This window comes from Mizuhopecten yessoensis, unplaced genomic scaffold, assembly GCF_002113885.1.
Source record: "Mizuhopecten yessoensis strain PY_sf001 unplaced genomic scaffold, ASM211388v2 scaffold9503, whole genome shotgun sequence".
NCBI lineage: Eukaryota > Metazoa > Mollusca > Bivalvia > Pectinida > Pectinidae > Mizuhopecten > Mizuhopecten yessoensis.
The window spans coordinates 378,549-402,320 of NW_018408080.1; the positions used below are offsets into that span (position 1 = coordinate 378,549).

A 23,772-nucleotide genomic window follows, 5' to 3' on the forward strand; every position below is an offset into this window, starting at 1 on the left:
TTTTATCATGTTGTTTGTGATGTTTCCTCAGTCATTGTTGTTGTGACCTGATGGCTGTGATGTACCCTCAGTCCTTGTTGTAATGTCCTGATGTTTCTATGTCTCCTCAGTTCTTGTTGTTGTATACTGATGTTTGTGATCTCTCCTCAGTCCCTATTGTTGTATCCTGATGTTTCGGATGTCTCCTCAGTCCTTGTTGTTGTGACCTGATGTTTGTGATGTCTCCTCAGTCTTTGTTGTTGTGACCTGATGTTTGTGATGTCTCCTCAGTCCCTGTTGTTTTATCATGATGTTTGTGATGTTTCATCAGTCCTTGTTGTTTGATCATGATGTTTGTGATGTTTCCTCAGTCATTGTTGTTGTGGCCTGATGTTTGTGATGTCCCCTCAGTCCTTGTTGTTGTGTCCTGATGTTTTTATGTTTCCTCAGTTCTTGTTGTTGTATACTGGTGTTTGTGATCTCTCTTCAGTCCCAATTGTTGTATCCTGATGTTTCGGATGTCTCCTCAGTCCCTGTTGTTTTATCATGATGTTTGTGATGTTTCCTCAGTCATTGTTGTTGTGGCCTGATGTTTGTGATGACCCCTCAGTCCTTGTTGTTGTGTCCTGATGTTTGTGATGTCTCCTCAGTCCCTGTTGTTTTATCATGATGTTTGTGATGTTTCCTCAGTCCTTGTTGTTGTGGCCTGATGTTTGTGATGTCCCCTCAGTCCTTGTTGTTGTGTCCTGATGTTTTTTTGTCTCCTCAGTTCTTGTTGTTGTATACTAGTGTTTGTGATCTCTCCTCAGTCCCAATTGTTGTATCCTGATGTTTCGGATGTCTCCTCAGTCCTTGTTGTTGTGACCTGCTGTTTGTGATGTCCCCTCAGTCCTTGTTGTTGTGTCCTGATGTTTGTGATGTCTCCTCAGTCCTTGTTGTTGTGACCTGATGTTTGTGATGTCCCCTCAGTCCTTGTTGTTGTATCCTGATGTTTAGGATGTTTTGGTAGATCATTAGTTATTTTGTATGTTAGTGATTCTATTTCATTTTCTATCCATTGTTGAGTGTCACGAACATCCAGAACCTAATGAAAGAACAGAACATGTTTGGTTCTGTTTGTAAAACATCAATGTGAAAGAAAAAAATACCTTTGTATACAATCTGGATTTTTTCTCACCGACCTCTGTAGGCATATAACACAAACACACAGATATAGCTAAAATTGATCTATAAACCATTCTGAGGAATGCTAATTAATATATAATTGTGTTTGTAACACGTCAGAATTGAAAACGAGAAATTAACCTTTACATGAGATATAAAACAAATCTCTCATTCATCTCTGTAGCCATGTAACACGCTTATATATAAGACAATGATTTACTAGTATAAACCATTTCATGGAATGTAAATTGAGACTAAAACGAGACGGAGTTCAGTCGTAAATCCCGGTTGTTAAGACTGATATATGTCCTAGCTAGTTACATTATATAGGTTTGTATGTCACAGATACAGACAGGAAAAAACCCCGTAGAATTTTAATCAATTTCCCCACCTAATTTAAAGCTAACTCGTTAGCATACATATTAAGCATAAATTGAGAAAATATGGGTTACCATGGAAGCCTAGCTGTTGGATGGGTGTGTCTGGGGTTGCTCGCTACGGTATCCTAATATATCAGTTGTAATCAAATCAATGTTTTCATGATTCTTTACACTCACTTAAAGCTTGCTATACACCATAGATACTTTTTAAATAGTTTTAAATTACAAACTGATTTGTTGATATTTCAATCTCCTCACTATTTTTCTGGTCACGCTCTTGACGTGCATTAAAACACTAACTTAACTCAGCATGTGTATTACTTTCTTACATAGTCGGCCATGTAAAATGGAATTTTCCTATCATGGAAAGCCATGTACGATACATTTTTCTCCCTCACTGCATGGCTGCATTTCCGTATCTTGCTAGGGAAGAGATACAACTGTCTTAATCTATCTAGGGAAAAGGTAACTTACGCTCGCTATCATTCTTAAAACGTCATCATCGCGTCATCACATTATGCAGAGTAACCAGGGTAACGTCATCAAATTTGTCACACTTTTACTGCGCTTTGGATGATGGCACGATGTAATGGATTCACCATATCACTTTATTTTTACGGTATGAAACTTTGAAACATTCCATTTCTACTATGTGATGCCAACAGAGATAAATTAAGCTTCGGGATAAGATTTTTGAAGTTAAGCATCTTGTAAAACCTCAACTTCCAAAACCTAACCCTCTGGTTGATATTTATCTGTTTACTTCACACAAGGGGTTATAGATTATATTCATCTTTCATAGGCATGACGTCACATGTCTCGGTATATGTCCATAATTCTGCCCAACCTTTGAAACTTATATCCTACATGCATGCGATATGGTCATATTGTCACCAGGAAAGTGATTTGAAATAATATCATCTGTCAAAAAACGGAGACGTGAGAAGGTTAACAATTTATTTAACAATTGCTGTTTGGAAACAACCTTTATGCTTATTCTAATTTTTCGATTATAGATAAGCAGTTTTACTAAACAAACACCTGCTATTATTCATGTTATTATCTATACGGGTCAATAAGTGTCGGTTCAGGTGGTCTCTCTTCATCATATCAATGGAAGACGTAAGCCGTGTTTCATATATACACATACGTACTGGGCCGCCGGGAAAGTATTCACTATTCGTCCTCTATAGCTCTATTTACCTCTTTTTACTGAACTTTACTGAAATCTCTTCCACATGTATTGTTTTCCACTCCATTGAAAAGTGTCACGTTCTGTGGTCACCTTATGAGATAATAACTACAGTTTGCGGGATCAATGATTATTGACTGAATGTCAGTGTAGACGTATTAATTAAATAAAAGATGGTAAATAATAATATGAAATAAACATTATAATACTGTTTGTTAAGGGAACATGCTTTTTTTTCTTACTGAAGTTATTTACCACACAACACTGATTTTAAAACAAAGGACAATTTATTACCACCACACCAAACATTTGACATTGCGCAATGCATACTGAAATCCCTACATAAAGTTTTCAGGAGATTTAAAACTGGTCGACAATTTGGCGCGATTATTTCTACTCCTCACACAGTGACACGACACGGCCACTCTCTGATGAACTAAGGCGTATTGATACTCTCCATCGATGCACGTGCTTTGTCTCTTGAGGACCGGAAGGAAGCGGTACACTGGCTCGCATGCGTACTGTTGTCTGCGCCTACTCCGCAGTCCCGAGATTTGACAATTCTCACATCGACAGCGCGCGTGCACAATGGAAGACGGGATTCTCGTTGGGTCCACTTCTTTCACGAGATAAGAGGGGCACGTTGATGGATCTTCCGAATCGTCTTGGTCAGTTGGGACTGGACAACTGGTATCACCCTGCAGTAATATCCTGTGTAATAATGAATATACAGTCTTATAATACAATACAAGTGGTATATATTGCAGTTGTTTTGTTTTCATGTGCCGTATGCAGTATTATTTTGTGAGATGATTATGCAAATACAACATTACGGTAAGAATTTCTTAGCAAGTTAAAGGTATCATATATATAACAATATCAAAATCACAATTCAGCAAAGCTGGGACTGATAATTTTTCCAGCGAGAAAGCATAACTAACACTAACAGAAATCAGGGCCCGTATTCATGAAACCGTTCTCATGCTCAAGCATGAATTCTGTGCTCAAGCCAACTTTCTTGTAACTCAGCTCAATCACATAATACGGTAAAAAGGTCAAGTACAAATATTTGAAAAAAATATTCTGTCCATAATATTCCCAAATCGTTGACAAAATAAGATATTTTTATTTACTTATCACGGAATAAGATATTGTGCATAAGCACACAATCTGAGTTTGAGCATGAGAATGGTTTCATAAATATGGACACAGAACTGATTTATTGGCTCCTACTCCTTGTCGCTGTATTCTAGAAATGATTCGAAATATTTAAAACATGGATCTGATTCTTTTGACCTTTAATACTTCTGTTGAGTCTTAATGGACGAAATGGTCATTTGCTGAAGAACATATTTTCTTATATGGCCCATTTACATTTGCAAACAGAATATTTAAATAAGCGCTTCCTTCCTTCATATATCTTATGATAATATTAAACAAAATTTCTGTTACTCTTCTTTTTAAAAGGTAGGCGAATCGTATCCAATTTGAATTTTTAAGATTTTGAAATATTGGAAAAAAGTTTGGTCCAAATATTACGTGCTGACGTTTCTACAGATTTACACTTTGTTTATGTATTTTATAGTACATACTGTAGTTTTATTTCTTTTTCCTCAAACTATTTGCAAATCGACACTTAATGACTTTTCAGTGTTGATTTGGTTCAGTTCCTATTTAACATGAACAAACAACAATACATCTCCATCACACACGCAGGCATACACACATATAGGGAGATATTAGCCAGGTGACATAGGACTAGTAGTTAGCGCCTGATAAGGCAGCTCCTGCGAATTCCTCAAAAATTGTATATCCTACTTGTGTTAATTGTATATCTATGTACTGTGAAGCGCTTTATAGTGGCTTATGTTAGCTAGATAGGGCGCTATATCAAATGTTGTATGCTATTATTATTATTATTACTCTAGACTCATGCATTGCCTAATTGAAGTTTGCTTATTTTCAATAAAGGCCTCTTTGTAGAAGAAAATAATTAATTCGCAATAAGATTCATCATGTAAGTATGATTAATAAAGGCTAAGTTTATTTTGAACACAAACAGCAATTGAAAACTTATTTTGCGAGCTTTCGAAAACATCTGTTTCCTTTGTCAAGCAAAGAGTGTAAATGACCGGTGATTCGACTCTAAACCGCTGAAAAAATAATCAATTGCAAAAAAAGGTTTTCCTATTATTCTTTCTAAAATTTAAAGAATGGATATAAAACAAGCGTTCAGTATGATATTAGGAAGATATCGTTTTGCGCTTTGATGTGTTTCAAATTCCTATTCCGACAGAAGAGTTTTTTTAATATATTTGTACAACACAGAGATACTTCTGTTCTTATCGTTTTGGCCTTATTATTGGATGATTAAGTCCGCGCACGTTCACTGTAAAATGTTTCATAAGTTTATCAGAGCAATATCATATTTAGGTTAAGGATTCTCACATTCAATTAAATCCTACTAAACACCCTACCAAGCATGTTTGTTCCACTGAGTGTCACTCTTTGAATATGAGGCATCGTCACTTCTCTTTACTCAAACTGTTCATCATTATTATTATGAGGTCTTTGTGTTGTTTTTGCATTGATACTGTATTAATTATATTAAAACAGATGCCGATTTGGAACGAGATTCACCAGTTCGGTATGAAAAATACCTTGCTTGACAAAGGAAATCGTCGTTTTCGAAAGTTCGCAAAATAAGTTTTTGTTAAAAAGAGACTTGGCATTTATTAGCATGCAAATATTCATCAATAATGGGTCTTTCACTTAAACAGGATTTAAGTAATAAATAACGTCCAAATACGAATTTCTAATCGAAGCAAGATCTTAGGGGACACCGAAAGAAGGGAACCCTAACGAAAAAAACACGGTAGCATACAAGCGTTTGCCTGGACCACATGACTTCTAGACCAAATGAGAAGATATAATATCCCTTTGGCTCATGAAAAATAACTTCAAATAAAAACCCAACAAGGAAGGAACACGTCCATCTGGCCAATCGACAGTCTTCCTCGTAACAAACAGTACTGGATGTGGATGTTTATGGAGCAATTCATGGCTTTGTCAGATATTTAAAATTGAAACCTAAATAATGTAAATCATCAGGGTTATCAAATAAGATTATCGGTGTCAGTAATATCAGAGAAACATGGGTGACGCCTAAACAATTATAACATCTGCAATCACGTGAAAAGCTTCGACACCTGATTGGCTTCTAATGTTATTCCGGAAGTGACGTAGGACACACAGCTACCCAATTGTGTTCTTGACAAAAGGAATGTACGCATGCCAATCATCCTCGCATAGAAATTGAGCTTGATTTTTTTGTTAATAGAATTGATGTATGAAATTTAGATTCCCTATCGTGTTTTTAATGTTAAGATAAATGATATATCTTTATTAGGTGTGTACTTACGTGTAAATATCGCTCGTATCCATATCCGCCGCTTGATATGATAGCCAGAGATTACTTCCTTGTAGAAGGGTTCGGGTAAGGTTGTTCATTTGGCTAACACCCGGGTTACGGCACCATGTGGCTCTGGTCAACTGGCCATTTAACAGGATCAATATCGCCTGGAAGGAAGCATACGTTTGATTTTATCTATAAAATTCACGTATATTGTGATAGTGTTTGATTTATACATGGGATTTTAAACTCTTGAAGAACATTTCTGTTTTTTTCTTATAAAAGTGAATCACGATGTTATTTATTCAATATTCAAATACTTTGAATTCATCAATTATCTTTAATCAAATAACCGCAAAAATAAAAAAAAATGTAATTTTTCATTTCCTGTTACATTTTACTTTACTTACAAAAAGTGTATGAAGTCACGACTTTTCAGTTTATTACATTTTTTACATCAACATGTACTGGATTGCCTTTCGATATTATCTTTTAGTTTGTTTGTTATGTCAACAGAGTGTACTTTTGTCGTTGATGAACGCAATAAATGTCCGCTATATCTTTGTCAATCTGTGAGATTAAAGAGAATAATTCGTTGTGCCGTTTGTGGATTAATTATGCCTCTCACGACAAGGTAATTGTTTTTGTTGTTGTAAATCTTAAAACATTTTATACCGCCTATGGATGTTTATTGCTGTTATCATGAAGCAAAATGTATAAATAGATCATTGTTTTTGCGGTATGTTTAACCCCTTTAACACCATATACCAAAATGGACTCATCCAGAACAATGCATGGCCGATTCTACTAAAGTTACATAGGGATGAATGGGTTAATTACAGTTATAATTTCGTTACACAGCTATCAAACTTTTTACATGTTATTTGAGATCTGTATCTAAATGTTTATTTACATCACCCCCGTAGTAACGTGACGCCATTACAAAAGACAGGCGTAGCATTACAGCAATTATCCTCTCTTTAAAATTCAGTGACACAAATAAACAGCTCAAGTAACCGTGGTCACGCTTACTTGCTTCTGAGCAGATGATGATCCACAATGATTTTATGAATGACACCTGACGATAAACAGAAATGATACAAGCCTTCCTCCCGTATCTATTACTATTTTGGCCTCTGAAATGACCCGAAAGAATATTTATCGCTGAAACATGTATCAAATGTGTCAACGCGTGGTGACGGTGATCATTGTCTAACATTAACAAAACAGATCTACTACAATGTATTTGTTAGTAGATACCGATAGACTTGCTTATCTTGACCTCGGATAACTCGAACATTTTGCCACCGTCCTTTATATTTGTATTTGTTCTTTACTTAGATCTAACATCCTGACATCTCGATCGTAAAAAAAGTTTACCCGGCTGATGGTTTTTTTTTTTAAACAAAAACACAAATAGAGTTTACTTTTCAATCTGTTAGAAAGTGAATGGAAAGTGAGTTCCCAGTGGAGAATATAAGATCACAGAATAAACAGAAATAAAAACAAATGATAAAGTTCTTTCGCTAATTCAAAAACCTGCGAATAGCTAGCCAGTAAATGCCTAATAACAAAATTATTTAATTTACGAAAATGAAGTGATTTTAGTATATATTATTAACATAAATGTCTAACATTCGTTTGTATCTACAAACGTTCAAACATTAATGCAATGCGCTGAAAACGTATATGTCGCTATCAAGTCTAAATGAATATTTTTACAACCAGATTCCTTTACTGAAAAACTGTTCTTTCAAATAATAATGCAAATAGCCGACTACTAACTTCACAAATGTACAGAAAGTTATATGCTATTATAATATATTTCAAACGTTCCTCTGTACAGAATGGATTTTTTTTCTCTAAAATGAAGAAACTTTACAGCTAATAAACCAACGGAAGAAGCAGCACTGTCTCATCTCCCGTCGATATGGGTGACTACTACTTCATAATGAATATTACGACATGTTATGCACATTCACCCATGATTAAGACTCATTATACATCTGTTTATACACTGATGCATATTACCTGTAGAGAGAGCAGCAGGCTGGCGAGACGAATCATTCTTAAAGTATTATTACTTATTATTATCTGTAGACTTTTAACCGATGTCACAGTTGTCTGAAATATGGTTTTGCTTATTTTTGAGTGAATTTATACTGACAAGCGATGGATTTCCATCTTGGACCGGTTCTTGGACTTTCCTCCTGAATGCTCTATCCTGTTCATAGAGGAAGTGTACATACATGAATTTTCATTATGTAAAACGAGTACATTGGCGATATAATGATTTAAGTTCCTTGATCTAGCAAGGTTTATCCAGAAATCGGGGCATGGGTTGGTCGGAAGCAGGGAAAAACTACCAAACAAGCGACAAACAGCGAACACTGTATCAAAACAAAGAAGAACATTCTTAAACATTTTATGTAAGATGTTTGAGGTCGTTTACATAGAGAAAAAACTACTGAGATCATTTTCTTTAGAAATCAAACAATGTTGAACACCCAACTGATTTAAAGTCACTGTGTTTCCATACATATATAATTAATTGCGATTTGCGATTCCATAAAATATTGACAATATATATATATTTTTTTATAGAATGTTTTATAAATATGTAATTTAGTAATTTGACGTGTCATTTAATATATAAAAAGACGATAACCAAGTAACATTAATAGCAAAACGACGAATATTTATGTGAATGAGAAAAATATAATACACAAATTTCGTAATATTTGCTCTTGTAACAGTTTCAAATACATATGCCTATTGTTGAATAACAGGATAACGTTGTTTGTATAACGTGGCAATTATTGTTTATTTTATAATAACATGGCAAAATTATTGTATTTTTAAAGGATGTCCTTATAATTAGGGTTACTTTTTATAGCAATGTGAAAAAACATAGCGTATGTAATGATTGTATGAAAGTGATTTTATGATTATTTTCTTTGAAACAATGTAGTATTTTGTTATAATAGCGTGGCGTTGATGGTTATTGTATTTTTTTTAAATTATGTGACGATGATTCTTCGGATGCCTGTGATATTGAATTTTTATGACGGTAGGACAATGCAAATGAATACTTATGGTGGTGAATTTTATGAGAAATAAACGTAACACGCACATAATACATCTTTAAAATTGGGTAATTAGATAAAATATGTCGGAAAGGAGTTACACGGCATAAAAGGTGTTCCTTCTAGGACTCATCAATATGATGCTAGCGGCGAAAAAGTTGGAAACCCTAACTGCCTAAACTATTGATGAAACAGAGGACCAGGTGAGTAAAACATCTCAATTTTGGAAACTAATTGTTTGTGAGAGTAAGACCATTATGACAATTATTTTTGGTAGGGTGTGACAGGGAAAAAAAGTTTCATTGTAGTGACAAATATGCATGGAGTGATTTTTAATTGTAAGTTCGACGTTGATAGGGTATATTTGTTAAGATGGGACTGTGATAACGTTCTTTTTTCGCCGATTTCTTTTGTATTCTCCAAGGTTTATTCATTTTTCATTGGGTAATGTGTCCTTTTTTTGCTCGGATTAACGTGTCTTTATTTTACTTACGCATTGTATTGATGTTGTTTTTGTTTTTTTTTAAATGCAATCCTCAATCATTGTTCTACAGTCAGATATATTTTATTTAGGTGAATATATGTATAAATGGACGATATCATATGTTGACAATAAAGTAAGTCTTAAATTCCAATCTCATACGTCAAAATATAAAGGTTATATATATGCATTAAATGCTACTAGCATTTCAGCATGACATATATTTAGATATCACAAGAGGTAGCACTTTTAATAAAAAATATAGTTTTGGTATATCCAAAATAAACTTCATTATCCAGTTTAAGCGTTTTGGTTAATCAATACAAGTATAAAAATGTTGATAAAAACGAAATTGTGAAAACCTCACAAATTCTGTCATGATGATAAAATGACTTACCTTTTCATGGAACAGCAATTTATCTTTCGTAACATGTCCCTTACCAAATGGTTTTCTTTTCTTCATTTGTTTAAATATACATGTAGTATTATCAATTGTTAGTAATCTACAAGGCCACTAGTTTGTGAGAAAGATGAGAAAGATTTATATAAGGACACAGTACTTGTTTCCGTGTCATGTTTGCTAATGTGTTTTGTATTATTCATGCCATGTATTTCGTTACTTGAATACATACAGTTTAAACTAAAATGATTATTTGTAGACGTCCTAAGCAAGAACATATTTCTGGTAATCTTGATACGAAAACAGTTGTTGCATTCAAACAGTTGGCAATTTTTTTTTTTCAAATGTTACGTCTTTTATTCGCGACACCATTGATAAGCATATTCAAATGCGGATTTTGTTTTTACATTTACCTTAGAAGAACCAATCATCTTGTCTTATTTCTCTTTGATAAACATGATTTATTTTGCATCCTTAAAAAAGAGTTCGCTTCGGCATTACTTTTTCATTTTAAACTACAAATGTTTGATCAGTGTTTTTCGTTGCATTGATATTCAGTTATTGTTACACTGAAGTTTGTGTGCATGGTGGATCGTGCTTAATTTTGTAAGATGTTTTGAATGTGAGCATTATTGTACCCTATAAACTATACATTTATAGTATTAAGGACATTCGTTTATCTCTGAAGACTTTTCCCGAAACTTAAACAGAGACAATTTGTTTAAAATATTTTTTAAAAAGTGGGCGTTGTACTATCACGCTGTAACAAAAGGTGTGTGAACATTATATAGAATCTCTGCTTATCTCCGAGAAATTGCATTGAAAAGAAAGAAAAGGCGGTTTGTATGTTAGACTATTAAACTTGGGCGTTGTAGAATCCTGTTAAAACAAATTTGTATTTATCAAGGACTTTGCCCATATTTAATGGACAGTGCCAACAATTGAAACGCCTTTTGACATGTCTGTTTTATTGGTTGGAGATGATAACCAAAGATGAACGTAACACACACCCACACACCATGATAAGAACTCAAAATGGGCAATTAACAACTTAGCAAAATAAGAACTTAGGAACGTTTTAACATAAATACCCTTTAAAATGTACCGGACTAATAGAATGAGGTTTGATGTTCCAAAGGGTAAGCGTTTACTTCTTCATTGACACCACTCTTCGTGTAAACCTAAGTAAAATCCAGGTAATGTCGCGTCCTCAAAATGATAATCGGGATAGTTACAACAGAAAACTTAAAACAAGTAAAATCAAAACATCGACCTTCATATGATACAAGGACAAGGAATGTTTCCGAAATTATATTATGATGGTGGTCATAAACTTGTAAATAATCTTCCTCAACTCGTATCCGATTACAGGTAAACGCCGTAGTTACAAAAGTTTACATAATTACATTGTACAACATCGAAACGATTTCTAGACATTTCTTATTATCGCCTGACAAATTATTGAAATTACATTTTGTCATATCAATTGTATTGTAGCACTCCACTTGCTGATTTAAAAGACATATTTTTATTAAGATAAACCCGTTATAATACGTGATTCCAGATACATTTTGTTGTATTTTTAATAGATTTAACCGCAAAACATCCAACAATAAAATACACTTTCCTTATTTTGCATATCTTTCATTGAACCATCTCCATCTCTAAACCAACCGGAGATGCATGTACATGTTTCTGTTTAGGCACTAGAAGTTATTAGAACAGCATGCAAATATCATATTGTACGCGCGAATAATTAATAGATGACATCCCACAGCCTTTGACAAATAGAAACAGATAGGATATAATAAGCTACGTTTTGTACCAGATCCGTCATTCTACATCGAGGACAATGCTTTGTGTGGGAGAAATCGTGCAGATTTTTTATTTTTTTTCATTAATGTCAATAACGTGATCAAGGCGTTCATATCTATTTCTATATATTATATCTATCAAGGATACAACAAAAGTTACTGTTCCTTTTTACTTTGTCGTGATGACTATCAGTGAATTTTGTCTTTCTTGGTATCCATTCACATGAAGGAAGCAAACAACAATTGACATGGCGGGGGCGTGTTTGTGACAAGACCTGAACTAACATAACCACATACTGCCTTATCTTTTTAAACAAGATGTGTCGCCCACAATGTGTTTATATCGGAATACAAAACCAAAAGAAAGTTCAATACGGAAGCAAACATTTTCAAATTGTTACTCTGTTCCTTTTGTTGTCTTTTCGTTTCAACTTTGAGGAGTATTTATAATGTTTTGGTATATTTGAATCTGCTAGTTTTAATTAACTTTAAATCATGTCGTCACCTTTAATTTGTCTGGTGAACTTAATAATATGAAAATATCGTGACAATCCAAACACTTGAAAACAAAATATATTACTTTCACAATGTGAAATGCAACTAGACAGTATCATATTCTTTGTATTCAGGGAACTAACTTTGCTTATCTCATTTCAAACATCTTCCCTTAATGCCTGCGTGTATAACACAGCAATACAGGCATATATGCCTTAAAAACAATGTCTTTTCTATTTATGCATCATGTTATAAAAAGCTCTTTCTCACCTTCAGCCTCAGACAAGCAGATCTGTCTTATAATTATAATCCTATTAATTAAACTGATTAAAAGTAGACCAGCGACTGAAGACAGCCGATCCCTTTTTATTGGGTTTCGCAGTTTTGAGCAAAATATTCAACATATTTTATATGAGTTTTATTAGTTTTATTTAACTTATCGATGATTCATCTGCATAATGTTTTTTGCATTTAAACTAATTTTCTAATTTAAACGAGTAACATCATGCTAACACGTCAAAATTAAAACAATTGAGAAAAAAATGATTTTGGAACTATTTTTCAAATTTAGTAGTAAAGTGAAATATTTCACTATCAGTTTAAATCAGACATTTTGTCATGAAATGACTAAATAAAAATGGAAAAAAACCCAGAATTCGTTTGCTATTGCTGTTCCAAATATAAGTGATTTATGAAAAATCGTGGAGAATAATAGAGTGTTGATTGCAAAACAAAAATTAAAGATCTTAGAACTTCAGTGAGAAATCTTTCTAAAATATGACTATGCTACCTTAAGTAGTACAAGCAAGTTACTGTGAAACAGATGTGTGAACGAATTTATCAACGAAATATATACCTTTAAATTGTTCTTTATTTATCTGTTATTAAACAAAACAACCGTGTAACGTCTTTTATACCTAGCCGATGCTAGTATTATATTATGAGGTGAAACAGGACAGTTTAAAAGGAAACAAACATACAGTTCTAGATCAAATAAACAGTGACAGTGTTCAAAACCAAAACGATATGTGCTACTTTAAAGCCATAATCTTTCTTCAGCAACTCTGTTGCTGCCAACTTATAGATCCCATGAGCGCTAGCATCAGTGCCAAATATATGATTCGTGAAAGAAAATGCATGTATCACTTCGTTTAGAAGTATTATAAAATAAATCAATTTTAATTTCAATAAAATGATAAAGTACAGAAACCTTAATCTTGATGATAAAATGAAATTCTAATTTCATTTATATGAGTTATTTGATATGAAGCATGTTGAACACGTATGACTCTTAAAAATAATTATGTATAAATAATTACAAAAACATATTTAACCTTCAACCTGATTGGTCTCGAAATTTGATTAAATTATGAAATTGCTTAATATTGAATGCAATGTTTCAGAAACTTAAATATTTTTAAACAAAGGATATACTAGTACCGAATTCCTGTGAAATATATTGTAAAGTGAGTTATGTTGCTTTTTTTTTGCAACACGGTATGGGCGAGTTGTGTTTAGGTTAATCGCCGTGTAATTTTAACCTGATGGGAGTGGAGTATATGCTCACGGAACAGTAGACATCGTCAATGTAAGAAATAAACGTTAGATAAGATTGTAATTACATACGTCAGGGGAACATTCTGGAGGAATAGAGACAACTATTACAGTAAATGTAACATTCTTAACGTAGGAGGAGCTCGGAAATGAAACGCTCGATTCACGATGACAGAAGTAATTGCTTCAAGGGAATGAGGAAGAAACCCCACCTACGGTGTAATAAAGTCCTTCATTTGTATTCATTCCCGGAACAAAAAGACCTGCACATGGTGATATTTATGTTGAATTATCTTCCTGGCACTTATGAACATCATTATCAAGACTGGAACATTTTTAAATGAATACTGTCAACCGGGAATTTTACGCCCAGTTAATTTTTCGCCCTTCGACGTTTAAAGTAATTTTCGGCCAATATTATGATATAATAGCCCAACAAATTTAATGACAATGGCTATTGTGTACAAGTGTTCGATGTAAGGATTAATTCGCCCTCATTACGGAAGATGGAATAAAAGGCAAAAATTAAACTGCAACGAAAATTTCCCGGTATACCGTAATTAAGTTTTTAAGAAATGTTATCCAGAAGTTTGGTATGTAGAGCAAAGCACATGTCAATATTGTAGATATCAATGTTGATATTTGGCCAATTGTATATTATATCGGGTTTATCAAATTGATAGAATCCGAATTATCATGCTAATGAATGAATATAAAAATCACATTTATTAACAACTCATCAGTCAATATGTCCATACCAATAAAACTTTAGGAATCTTATCAAATTGAATAATTTTGCAGTTACATAGCTCATAGCTTCATAAGCAAGGGTATCTTAAAATTTATATTTGTAAACAGATTTGTAAAATGCGGCAAACTAAATTCTGAATTCGATGTTACAATACATATCAACACACTATTTACTGTTGCTGCTGAAATTATCACAGAGTCGGAAATGAGAGCATATCATTTATTTGCTCCTTAAAGAATATATGTATATAAGGCAGATGATTATGATATCTGGAATACAACCTGTCAATTGAATGCTTTAATTTAATGTTCAGGTAATAAATCGTTTTTACACTTACAGAGAACAATAGGCATGGTTCGACTCACAAAGCCTATTTTAAAGTCAAATATAGGTGACGTAGTTTCCTAAACTATAATAGATGGTGTCAATTACTATTTTGTATACAATAAGCTTAAAATTATGTTGCGATATCTATTTGAAAATAAATAAACCAAACTTTGACCACATGATAAACGAAACTGGATATATGGATGAAGGATGAAGCTTCGCTAATTATTTTTGTTAAGTCATAGGTTTTCAGTATGTTTTTCCAAGATACACAAAACAGTCAACAATTTATCGTCTATTTATATAAACAGGTCATTAAATTGATGGTACGATATTTTATTTTGTACTTATTCATTGATTATAATTTTGAAGATCATAGGTTTTTAGTATGTTTTTCCAAGATGTATACATTATCAACACGCGAGGGGACTCTATTTCTGTCAATAGGTCACTGAGAATGGTGGTACGATATTTATTTTAGGACTTAATATCATCATCGCTAGATTTGGATTTTTTAAAGGACAGACACGCCCGTAATTAACCTGTTTCTCCGTTCAAAACGACTAACTTTATCGTAAACATTTTTTTTTGCTTGAATTTGAAACTGATATGGCTGGCTGAGAATTAGTAAACAAACTTAACTATTACGGAACAATGAAAATGTTACAACACGCAAAGTTAGGCCCGAAGCAAAATATGATTTCCCAAGCTATTTATAGAAGTGGTCATATAAATGTTTTTGTATACAATACACTTAAACGTATGACGTAATAATCTTTCTCACCAGTATGACCTCATTCTTGAGATGTTAGGTGGTATGATGTTAATTTTTGTAGCAACTATTTTGGTTTCTGAAAATACATTTAAAAACAATTCGCCCTTGATGTAAACAAAATATTACAGAAAAACAAACAATGGTGCGCCAGGCATAGTGCGGCCTAAGGTATGTAATGATTTTCCAATTTATTAATGAATACAAATACAACAATGACAGTTTGTTTTGTATATAACACACTTAAAATTGATGGTGTGACATTTGTTTTTATAACTCTGACCTGATTTTGGATTGTATGAAAGGAGACAGATGGTCTGATTTAAAAATCAAAGTTTTTTTCAGATATTTTTCCATGTGTTTCGAAAGTTATATGTAATGTCTATTTCGGTATGTGATTGTATCATGTTTATAGTATGCTAGGTAATTAACATTGCTCACCCTTTAAAGCAATGTAGGTCCCAGATGTTATGGACTCCCGTGTATAAATACGGAAGTTTGGTTTCTCATGGCACTTCCTCTATGATAGGAATGTTTTTGTCGGTCTCATCAAGTCAACAGGATGACATTTAGTTCTGCAACGTAATTACGTACCACTGCAAAGAACACTGTAACTAAGTATTGAAATATGTTATCCGCCATGAATATTAGGGAGGCACGGTAGTCTAGTAGTAGGACGCTAGGCTCGTGACTGTAGCGTTGCGGGTTCGAGTTACGGCACGACACTGTGTTGTATCTTCGAGCAAGATACTTTACTCCACTTGTTTCAGTCTACTCAGCTGTAAATGAATACGTGGCTGAGCAGCGCTAGAATTGTTGAATGCTAGCTGTTAGTGCCGAAATGACAGCTCCGGCTGAATGTTCCCCAGGGTGAAAAATATTGTCTGGTTGCAAAGACCACGGATAATAATTTCTGAACCGCTTTGAGACGATCTACGAACTAGGTTGTGATAAAACGGTATAGAAGAACCTCGAATTATTATTATTATTATCATAACAAGAATGTTGGTTTGAGCACAGAATCCATGCATGAGCATGATAACTGTTTCATTAATAAGGGCCCAGAGGTCCTAGAACGTGTGTACTTCAGTAAATTTTTGTCGAAATATCACATTTCTAATGTACTGGTCAAGCTTAAATAAAAACACAGTTTATGTAAACAGGTCTATGAAGTTGACGGAATGATGTTGATTTTCACTGTCTCACATACTGTTAGATTAAAAAAAACTGCTTCCAGACTAGGACTTGTATCTTCGTTCCAAATAAGTTTAACACGACGAAAGCATCTAATGGTAAATCAGTTCTCGACATGTTTGAAATGCATTTATGATTACGCATCGTAATATAGCCTGCTCAACCGCAACTAGTAGATTGCCCGCGGGTTATCTGTTACATAGATACTTTTATACAAAATGGATATCGGATTCTTTTCCAACGTCAGGTACAAGAAATTTTTCATCTGTACTTATCTGGATATGTATCCATCTGATAAATCCATGTTTTCTATTAAAAATCAGCTATAAGTTGTCTTACTCTATATAATTTGAATAAATAGTATTAATACAAATAATAATGTACAACATTTATATATCGCCCTAAATATTTTATAAAATTACTATTTAGCGCTTTACAACATATGGATACAAGTATTAGTTATAATTGTAAGAAAGGCTTTCAATCACCATTGTACATTAGGCAAGAAGATAATCATCCCAATGTGCACGTAAATGAATAAATAAAGGGTCGTATGTATATGACGTCTGTGCATATAGCCCAAAATGCAGACATGAAGAGGTGGGTTTTATGTCCTTCTTGAATTTGGGCAATGGTATTTGACTTTCTAATAGCTGATGATAAGCTTTTCGACAACATGAACGTTTCATGCCATTCAATATTCTGATGCAACCAACCATCCCGACACACAATACTCCATTAACCACTTTGAGACGACCTACGAACTAGGTTGGGATAAAACGGTATATGAGAACCTCGAAATGTTATTACTATCAATAAGTACAGACCCTGGACCGTTTTTCTTTACCAAAAGTGCGTTACGTTTCCGTTGCGTTTGCGTTTAAACTGAAAATAAAAACGGTCCAGGGTCTGTACTCAACATAAACGATACAATACAATGCCTGTAATATACGTCCGATGATCATACTTGAACAGTTCTATAATTTTGTTGCGTGTCTGTTTATTATAGAAGATAGATAAGAATAAGGATTTGAAAGATTTTGCTTAGCCCACACTTTTTATGGTGTTTGAAACCAGTTCATCACCTTGCCTGTTTCATCAGATAGCCCATAGAGGGCATTTTCAAGGTCAAAACCGTATAGTCCTTATAAAAAGGAATTATGGTTGTTTTGCATACATCATTGTATCTTGTTCCAATAAAAAGGGGCCGCGGGGACCAAGTGGTTAAGGCGTCTGACATTCTGCCACCACTAGCCCTCCAACACTTGGTCGCTGGTTCGAGACCTTCGTAAGGTAGCTGCCAGGTACTGGCCGTAGGTCGGTCGTTTTACTCTGGGAACTCCGGCTTTTCTCTTCCACCAAAACCTGGCACGTCCTTATATGACCATAGCTGCTAATAGGATGTAAAACAAAAGCAAACCTAATGTCCCCTTAAACTGGATATAAGGACTGATTTACAAATGAGATTTTTTTTCATGATTGTAAGAACATATTTGATGTCAATGCATATTTCAATTTACAGTTGCTTTAACTTTGTGCCGTTAAATCACTTCCAGAGTTCACTTTACATTTCAGATTCTAAGGCGTGTAGTTGTTTCTGATGACTATTTTTGCGTGCAGAAATTTGTATAGGAAGGATGATGCTTTGCTATTTATTAATCATTTTTTCAAGTCATAAGTTTTCAGTTTGTTTTTCCAAGATAAAGAAATAGTCAATAACTGATCGTCTATGTATATAAACAGATCACTAAATTGGTGGTACGATATTATATTTTGTACTTATTCATTGATTACAATTTTGAAGGTCATAGGTTTTTAGTGTGTTATTCCAAGATGTAGAAATAATCAACACATGAGGGGATTCTATTTCTGTAAAAATGTCACTGAGAATGGTGGTACGATATTTATTTTAGGACTTAATATCATAATCGCTAGATTTGGATTTTTAAAAGGACAGACACGCCCGTATTTAACCTGCTTCTCCGTTCAAAACGATTAACTTTACCGTAAACATTTATTTTTTTATGGAATTTGATATGTAAAGATGATATGTTTGTCTGAGAATAAGTAAACCAGCTTAACAATAACGGAACAATGAAAATGTTACAACACGCAAAGTTAGGCCCAAAGCAAGTATTTTGATTTCCCGAGCTATTTAAAGAAGCGGTTATATAAATGTTTTTGTATACAATACACTTAAACGTATAACGTAATAATCATTCTCACCAGTATGACCTCATTCTTGAGATGTTAGGTGGTATGATGCTAATTTTTGTAGCAACTATTTTGGTTTCTAAAAATACATTTAAAAACAATTCGCCCTTGATGTAAACAAAATATTACAGAAAAACAAACAATGATGCGCCAGGCATAGTGCGGCCTAAGGTATGTAATGGTTTTCCAATTTATAAATAAATACAAATACAGCAATGACAGCTTTCGTGTATATAACACACTTCAAACTGATGGTGTGACATTTGTTTTTATAACTCTGACCTGATTTTCGATTGTATAAAAAGGAGACATATGGTCTGACTTTAAAATCAATTTTTTTTCAGATATTTTTCCATGTGTTTAAAAAGTGATATGTAATGTCTATTTCGGTATGTGATTGTATCATGTTTATAGGATGCTAGTAATTAACAGTGCTCACCCTTTAAAGCAGTGTAAGTCCCAGATCCTATGGACTCCCGTGGATTAATACGAAAGTTTGGTTTCTCATGCCACTTCCTCTAAGATAGGCATGTTTTAGTCAGTCTCATCAAGTCAACAGGGTGACATTTAGTTCTGCAACGTCCACCTAATGTTGGTTTCTAAGAGATGTAAGAAATCCTTAAAAATCCCCGTACCACTGCAAAAAAACACTGTAACTAAGAATTGGAAATTGTTTTATCTCATGGTTGATAAAATATACATTGCGGATTTTTTATGAGAAGTGATAAAACGATAAAATAAATACAATACAATCAACAACAGTAAACAAGTAAACAAACAGTGGTCCTAGGCCTGGATTTGAACCCTGAACTTCAGATTGTCAATGATCTAACCGACTGATCTACCAGGTCAACGGCGGAAGTGTCCAGGCCCAACTGTGCTAGAGTTATATCAAAACGGAAGTTACGGAGAGGAAACTATATATATAGAAAACACACACAGTACAATGGGGCGTGAATCCTTAATACAAGTTTTCGTTCCATATATCTGTATATGTTTAGGAGGATATTTTATGTTAATGTTTTTTTCTTTATTTATTATCATGTCAACATTTTGAGGCGATAACACTACTACAGTTATCAAATCATGTTAAGTTTAGGGCACGTATTCATGAAACCATTCAAATGCTCTAGTATTGATTGTTTGCTCAAGCCTTATTTCCTGTTCTGGTTATAAATCAATCTTATTTGTCAATGTTTTGGAATTGAATTGAAATGAAGAGACCTAAATCCAAATACTGTTTTTGATGTTTACAATCGACCTTTTATCGTTGACATGATATAAGTCGATTACAAGATTGTTGGTTTGAACACAGAATCCATGCTTGAGCATTGGAACAGTTTCATACGGGCCGAGAGGTCCTAGAACGTGTGGACCTAGGTAAATGTTAACCGAAATATGACATTTTCGATGTACTGATCCAGCTTGAAAGAAAACGCTGTTTATGTTAACGGATCGCCTAACTTGACGGAATGATGATCATTTTCATTGTTTTTAGATTAAAACAATTATATTTACATTTGTGCTGCAACCCTCTATATGACCATTCTCAGCAGAAATGCACATCATTGGAGTATTAAAGCAGGTACTCGCGTGACGTAACACATGGTTTACTTATGATGTCATAGATTAACCTTGTTCAATGAAAGTCTTGCCGCTTCGCCTTGGATAACATGGAGAATGTCCCCGAGTCAAATGCTCAAATGACTACGGTTAAATATTGGCGCCAATTTTAGTTAAGTAGGGCTTTTCCGTCAGGCCGACTTCATGCAATATGGATGTAACCGATTTGTATTCATACCGGCATGAAAATTAAAAACACGCCGTTCAAAGCCTATTTATCTACTTCCACACTAGGACTTGTATATTCGTTCCAAAAAAGGTTTACACGAAGAAAGCATCTAACATATCCTAAAGAATGGTAATCAGTTCTCGACATGTTTGAAATGAATTTATGATTACGTGCATTATCTAAATGATGTTATCTACACCCGGCTGTCTTTATGGATAGGTTTGGTAGTACAAAGTAATATGGCCTTACTTAATTAATATTTTTCTCAAAAAATTGCATTTAATATGCTTACCGTACATTTCAGCGTATTTCTCATTTCGTCATATTGCCTGCCCAGCCGAAACTAGTAGATTGCCCGCGAGTTATCTGCTACATAGATACTTTGAAACGCAATAAAAATCGTTTTTTTTCTAACGTCACGTACAAGACGTATCCATGTGACTGATCTATGTTTTCTATTAAGATTCAGCTATGAGTTGTCTTACTTTTTATAATTTGAATAAATATTATTAATAATAATATACCAAATTTATAGAGCGCCCTTTCTAATTTGTAAAACTTCTCTAAAGCAATTTACTACATATGGATAATAAATAGTATTAGTTATAACTGTTAAATAAACGGCTTACAATCACCATTATACATCAAGCAAGAAGATAATCATCCCAATGTGCATACACATGAATAAATAAAGGGTCGTATGTACATATAGCCCAAAATGCAGACGTGAAGAGGTCGGTTTTTATGTCCTTCTTGAATTTTGGCCAGGGTATTTGACTTTTTAACAGCTGATGGTAAGCTTTTCCACAACATGAACGTTTCATGCCATTCCATTTTCTGATGCAACCAACTATGCCGACACATAATACCCCATTAACCACTTTGAGACGACCTACGAACTAGGTTGTGATAATGCGGTATATGTAAACCTTCACCGTAATCGAGTCGTGTTCAAATCTACAACAATGTCAAGTATTCAAAGTGAGAACCATGGTTTAAGTTAAAAAAAAAAAAAAAAAAACACGTTTATTTCTTCATTAAAATGGTGACTGTCACTGACATCAATTTTATTTGAACAATCATAGGGGTCACTTGAAGACATCCTTTGACCATGTCGATCATATCAACATTCTGATGAAAAAGGAAACGTGTTCTTATGGTGAAATTGTTGTGACATTATTTTGACTGAGAAGAAAAACGTCCACCTAAACTTTTTTACTACTCAATTTTACGGAAACAGAATACGGCGATCGTTTCATTTTCATGACAACTACATTACTGATTAAGAAGTATAATTTGTGTTCTGGTCACAGACATATCGTTAAACATAAGATTTGGTCATTAATCGTCATTGGCCCGCATAGACCCTACAGTGTTGGCCATTGTTCTGTAAAACACACAATTAGATGTTATGAAATGCATTGACTTCTTTGAAATTGAAACCTATCCACAATTGTTAATGTTTTACAAATATTTACTTATTATGTTTTATCAAAAACATACTAAAAATTACACAAATTGCAATTCTGTAATCAAAATATGTATTTAATGAGTAAGGATTGGTCGGAAATGATTATTTCCCTCAATGTTACATGGAACCAGCCGTGAACTATGGGTTTTTGAAACGATATCCTCAAACTCGCCCAATACAGCAACATATCCGCCCGTTTCGTTGAATGTATATTACCTCCACTTGGCAGACCGCAAAAATATTATTCAGGTGTGAAATTGCTGTTACATTATTATGTAAATCCACACATTATAACTTAAGATGTATCATACCCATCCCGTCACACTCAATTTAAGAAGCATTTATATTATAATGTTTATCTGAACATTAATCTGTTTCATTCATCAATGGTAAGTTCAAGGGATTTTTTCTTACACGCACAAGGAAGACATGCAAAGAGAACCATAATCTGGAAATTCAGAAATCTCGTCTTTATAAGTTCGATTTTAACTTGGCATTGTACATCATCTCATTGCTGCTGTATACGCGACAACACTTAATACCGAACAGAATGTTTGTGTTTATAATAATGCAGGTAAAACAAGTTTGCCATTTATACATGCATTTACTTAGGAGAATATGTATGTTCCATATTTTGCACTAAGTTGAATATTCAAATCAACTCGGCAATAACGAAAGACAATATATGTATTAAAAATGAATTTGAAGTAAATGTATAAGCTTGATACACTTTCTTCACTTCAGCTAAACGCTTAACAATGTTGTATATCTTCTGAGGTATATTCTTGAATTAACTTTCATTTTATATTTATATCATCCCTCAGGTACTTTTGGTGTATCTTCTTCCGGGAGAGGCCCTCCAAACAGCCGACAGTCCCTGTCGTGAACCGGATGTGACTGAAATGGACAGAATGCAAAGAGGCATCTTAGAGAACTACATGTACATGTCGGAAGTGACAAGGAGTCGGAATCAAGTGTTTGGAGGGTAACTATAGATGTTTGTGAAAGTCGTTATTTGTTTAATTTGTTCTGATGTTGGTAACGTACAATGTACATATAACCAGTGTGTTCATTGAAGCTGTTTTTTCTCAACTTCGGGTGTTGAACATCGGATCAGGATCTGAAAAAATAAAAAGGTAAATAATGTTCATTACGGCGCAGCACACGGTGAAGTCCATTACGTCTCATTACATGTCCATTATTAGTTTATATTTAGGGATTATTAAGATTTAAATCACCAAATCTGTGATGATACTATATTATTTACTATTTATTATCTAGATAAGACATGGTT

General features: G+C 33.8%; 2 protein-coding genes across 2 annotated transcripts in view; one reads left to right on the top strand and one right to left on the bottom strand.

Moving 5' to 3' along the window:
- Nucleotides 1-2,839: 2,839 nt before the first annotated feature.
- Nucleotides 2,840-8,236, bottom strand: LOC110458230 (interleukin 17-like protein). Its single transcript, XM_021509843.1, has 3 exons — nt 8,159-8,236; nt 6,137-6,294; nt 2,840-3,426 (listed from the first exon to the last, which is right to left on the bottom strand). Exons 1-3 carry the CDS (start codon nt 8,192-8,194, stop codon nt 3,054-3,056), a joined length of 567 nt encoding a protein of 188 aa, XP_021365518.1. The 5' UTR covers nt 8,195-8,236; the 3' UTR covers nt 2,840-3,053.
- Nucleotides 8,237-22,979: 14,743 nt separating this feature from the next.
- Nucleotides 22,980-23,772, top strand: part of LOC110458246 — a 2,273-nt gene continuing 1,480 nt past the window's right edge. The window contains exons 1-2 of the mRNA XM_021509858.1: nt 22,980-23,052; nt 23,303-23,463. Coding sequence (XP_021365533.1) covers nt 23,029-23,052; nt 23,303-23,463 — 185 coding nt within the window. The 5' untranslated portion in view covers nt 22,980-23,028. The remainder of the gene's footprint in view (nt 23,053-23,302; nt 23,464-23,772) is intronic.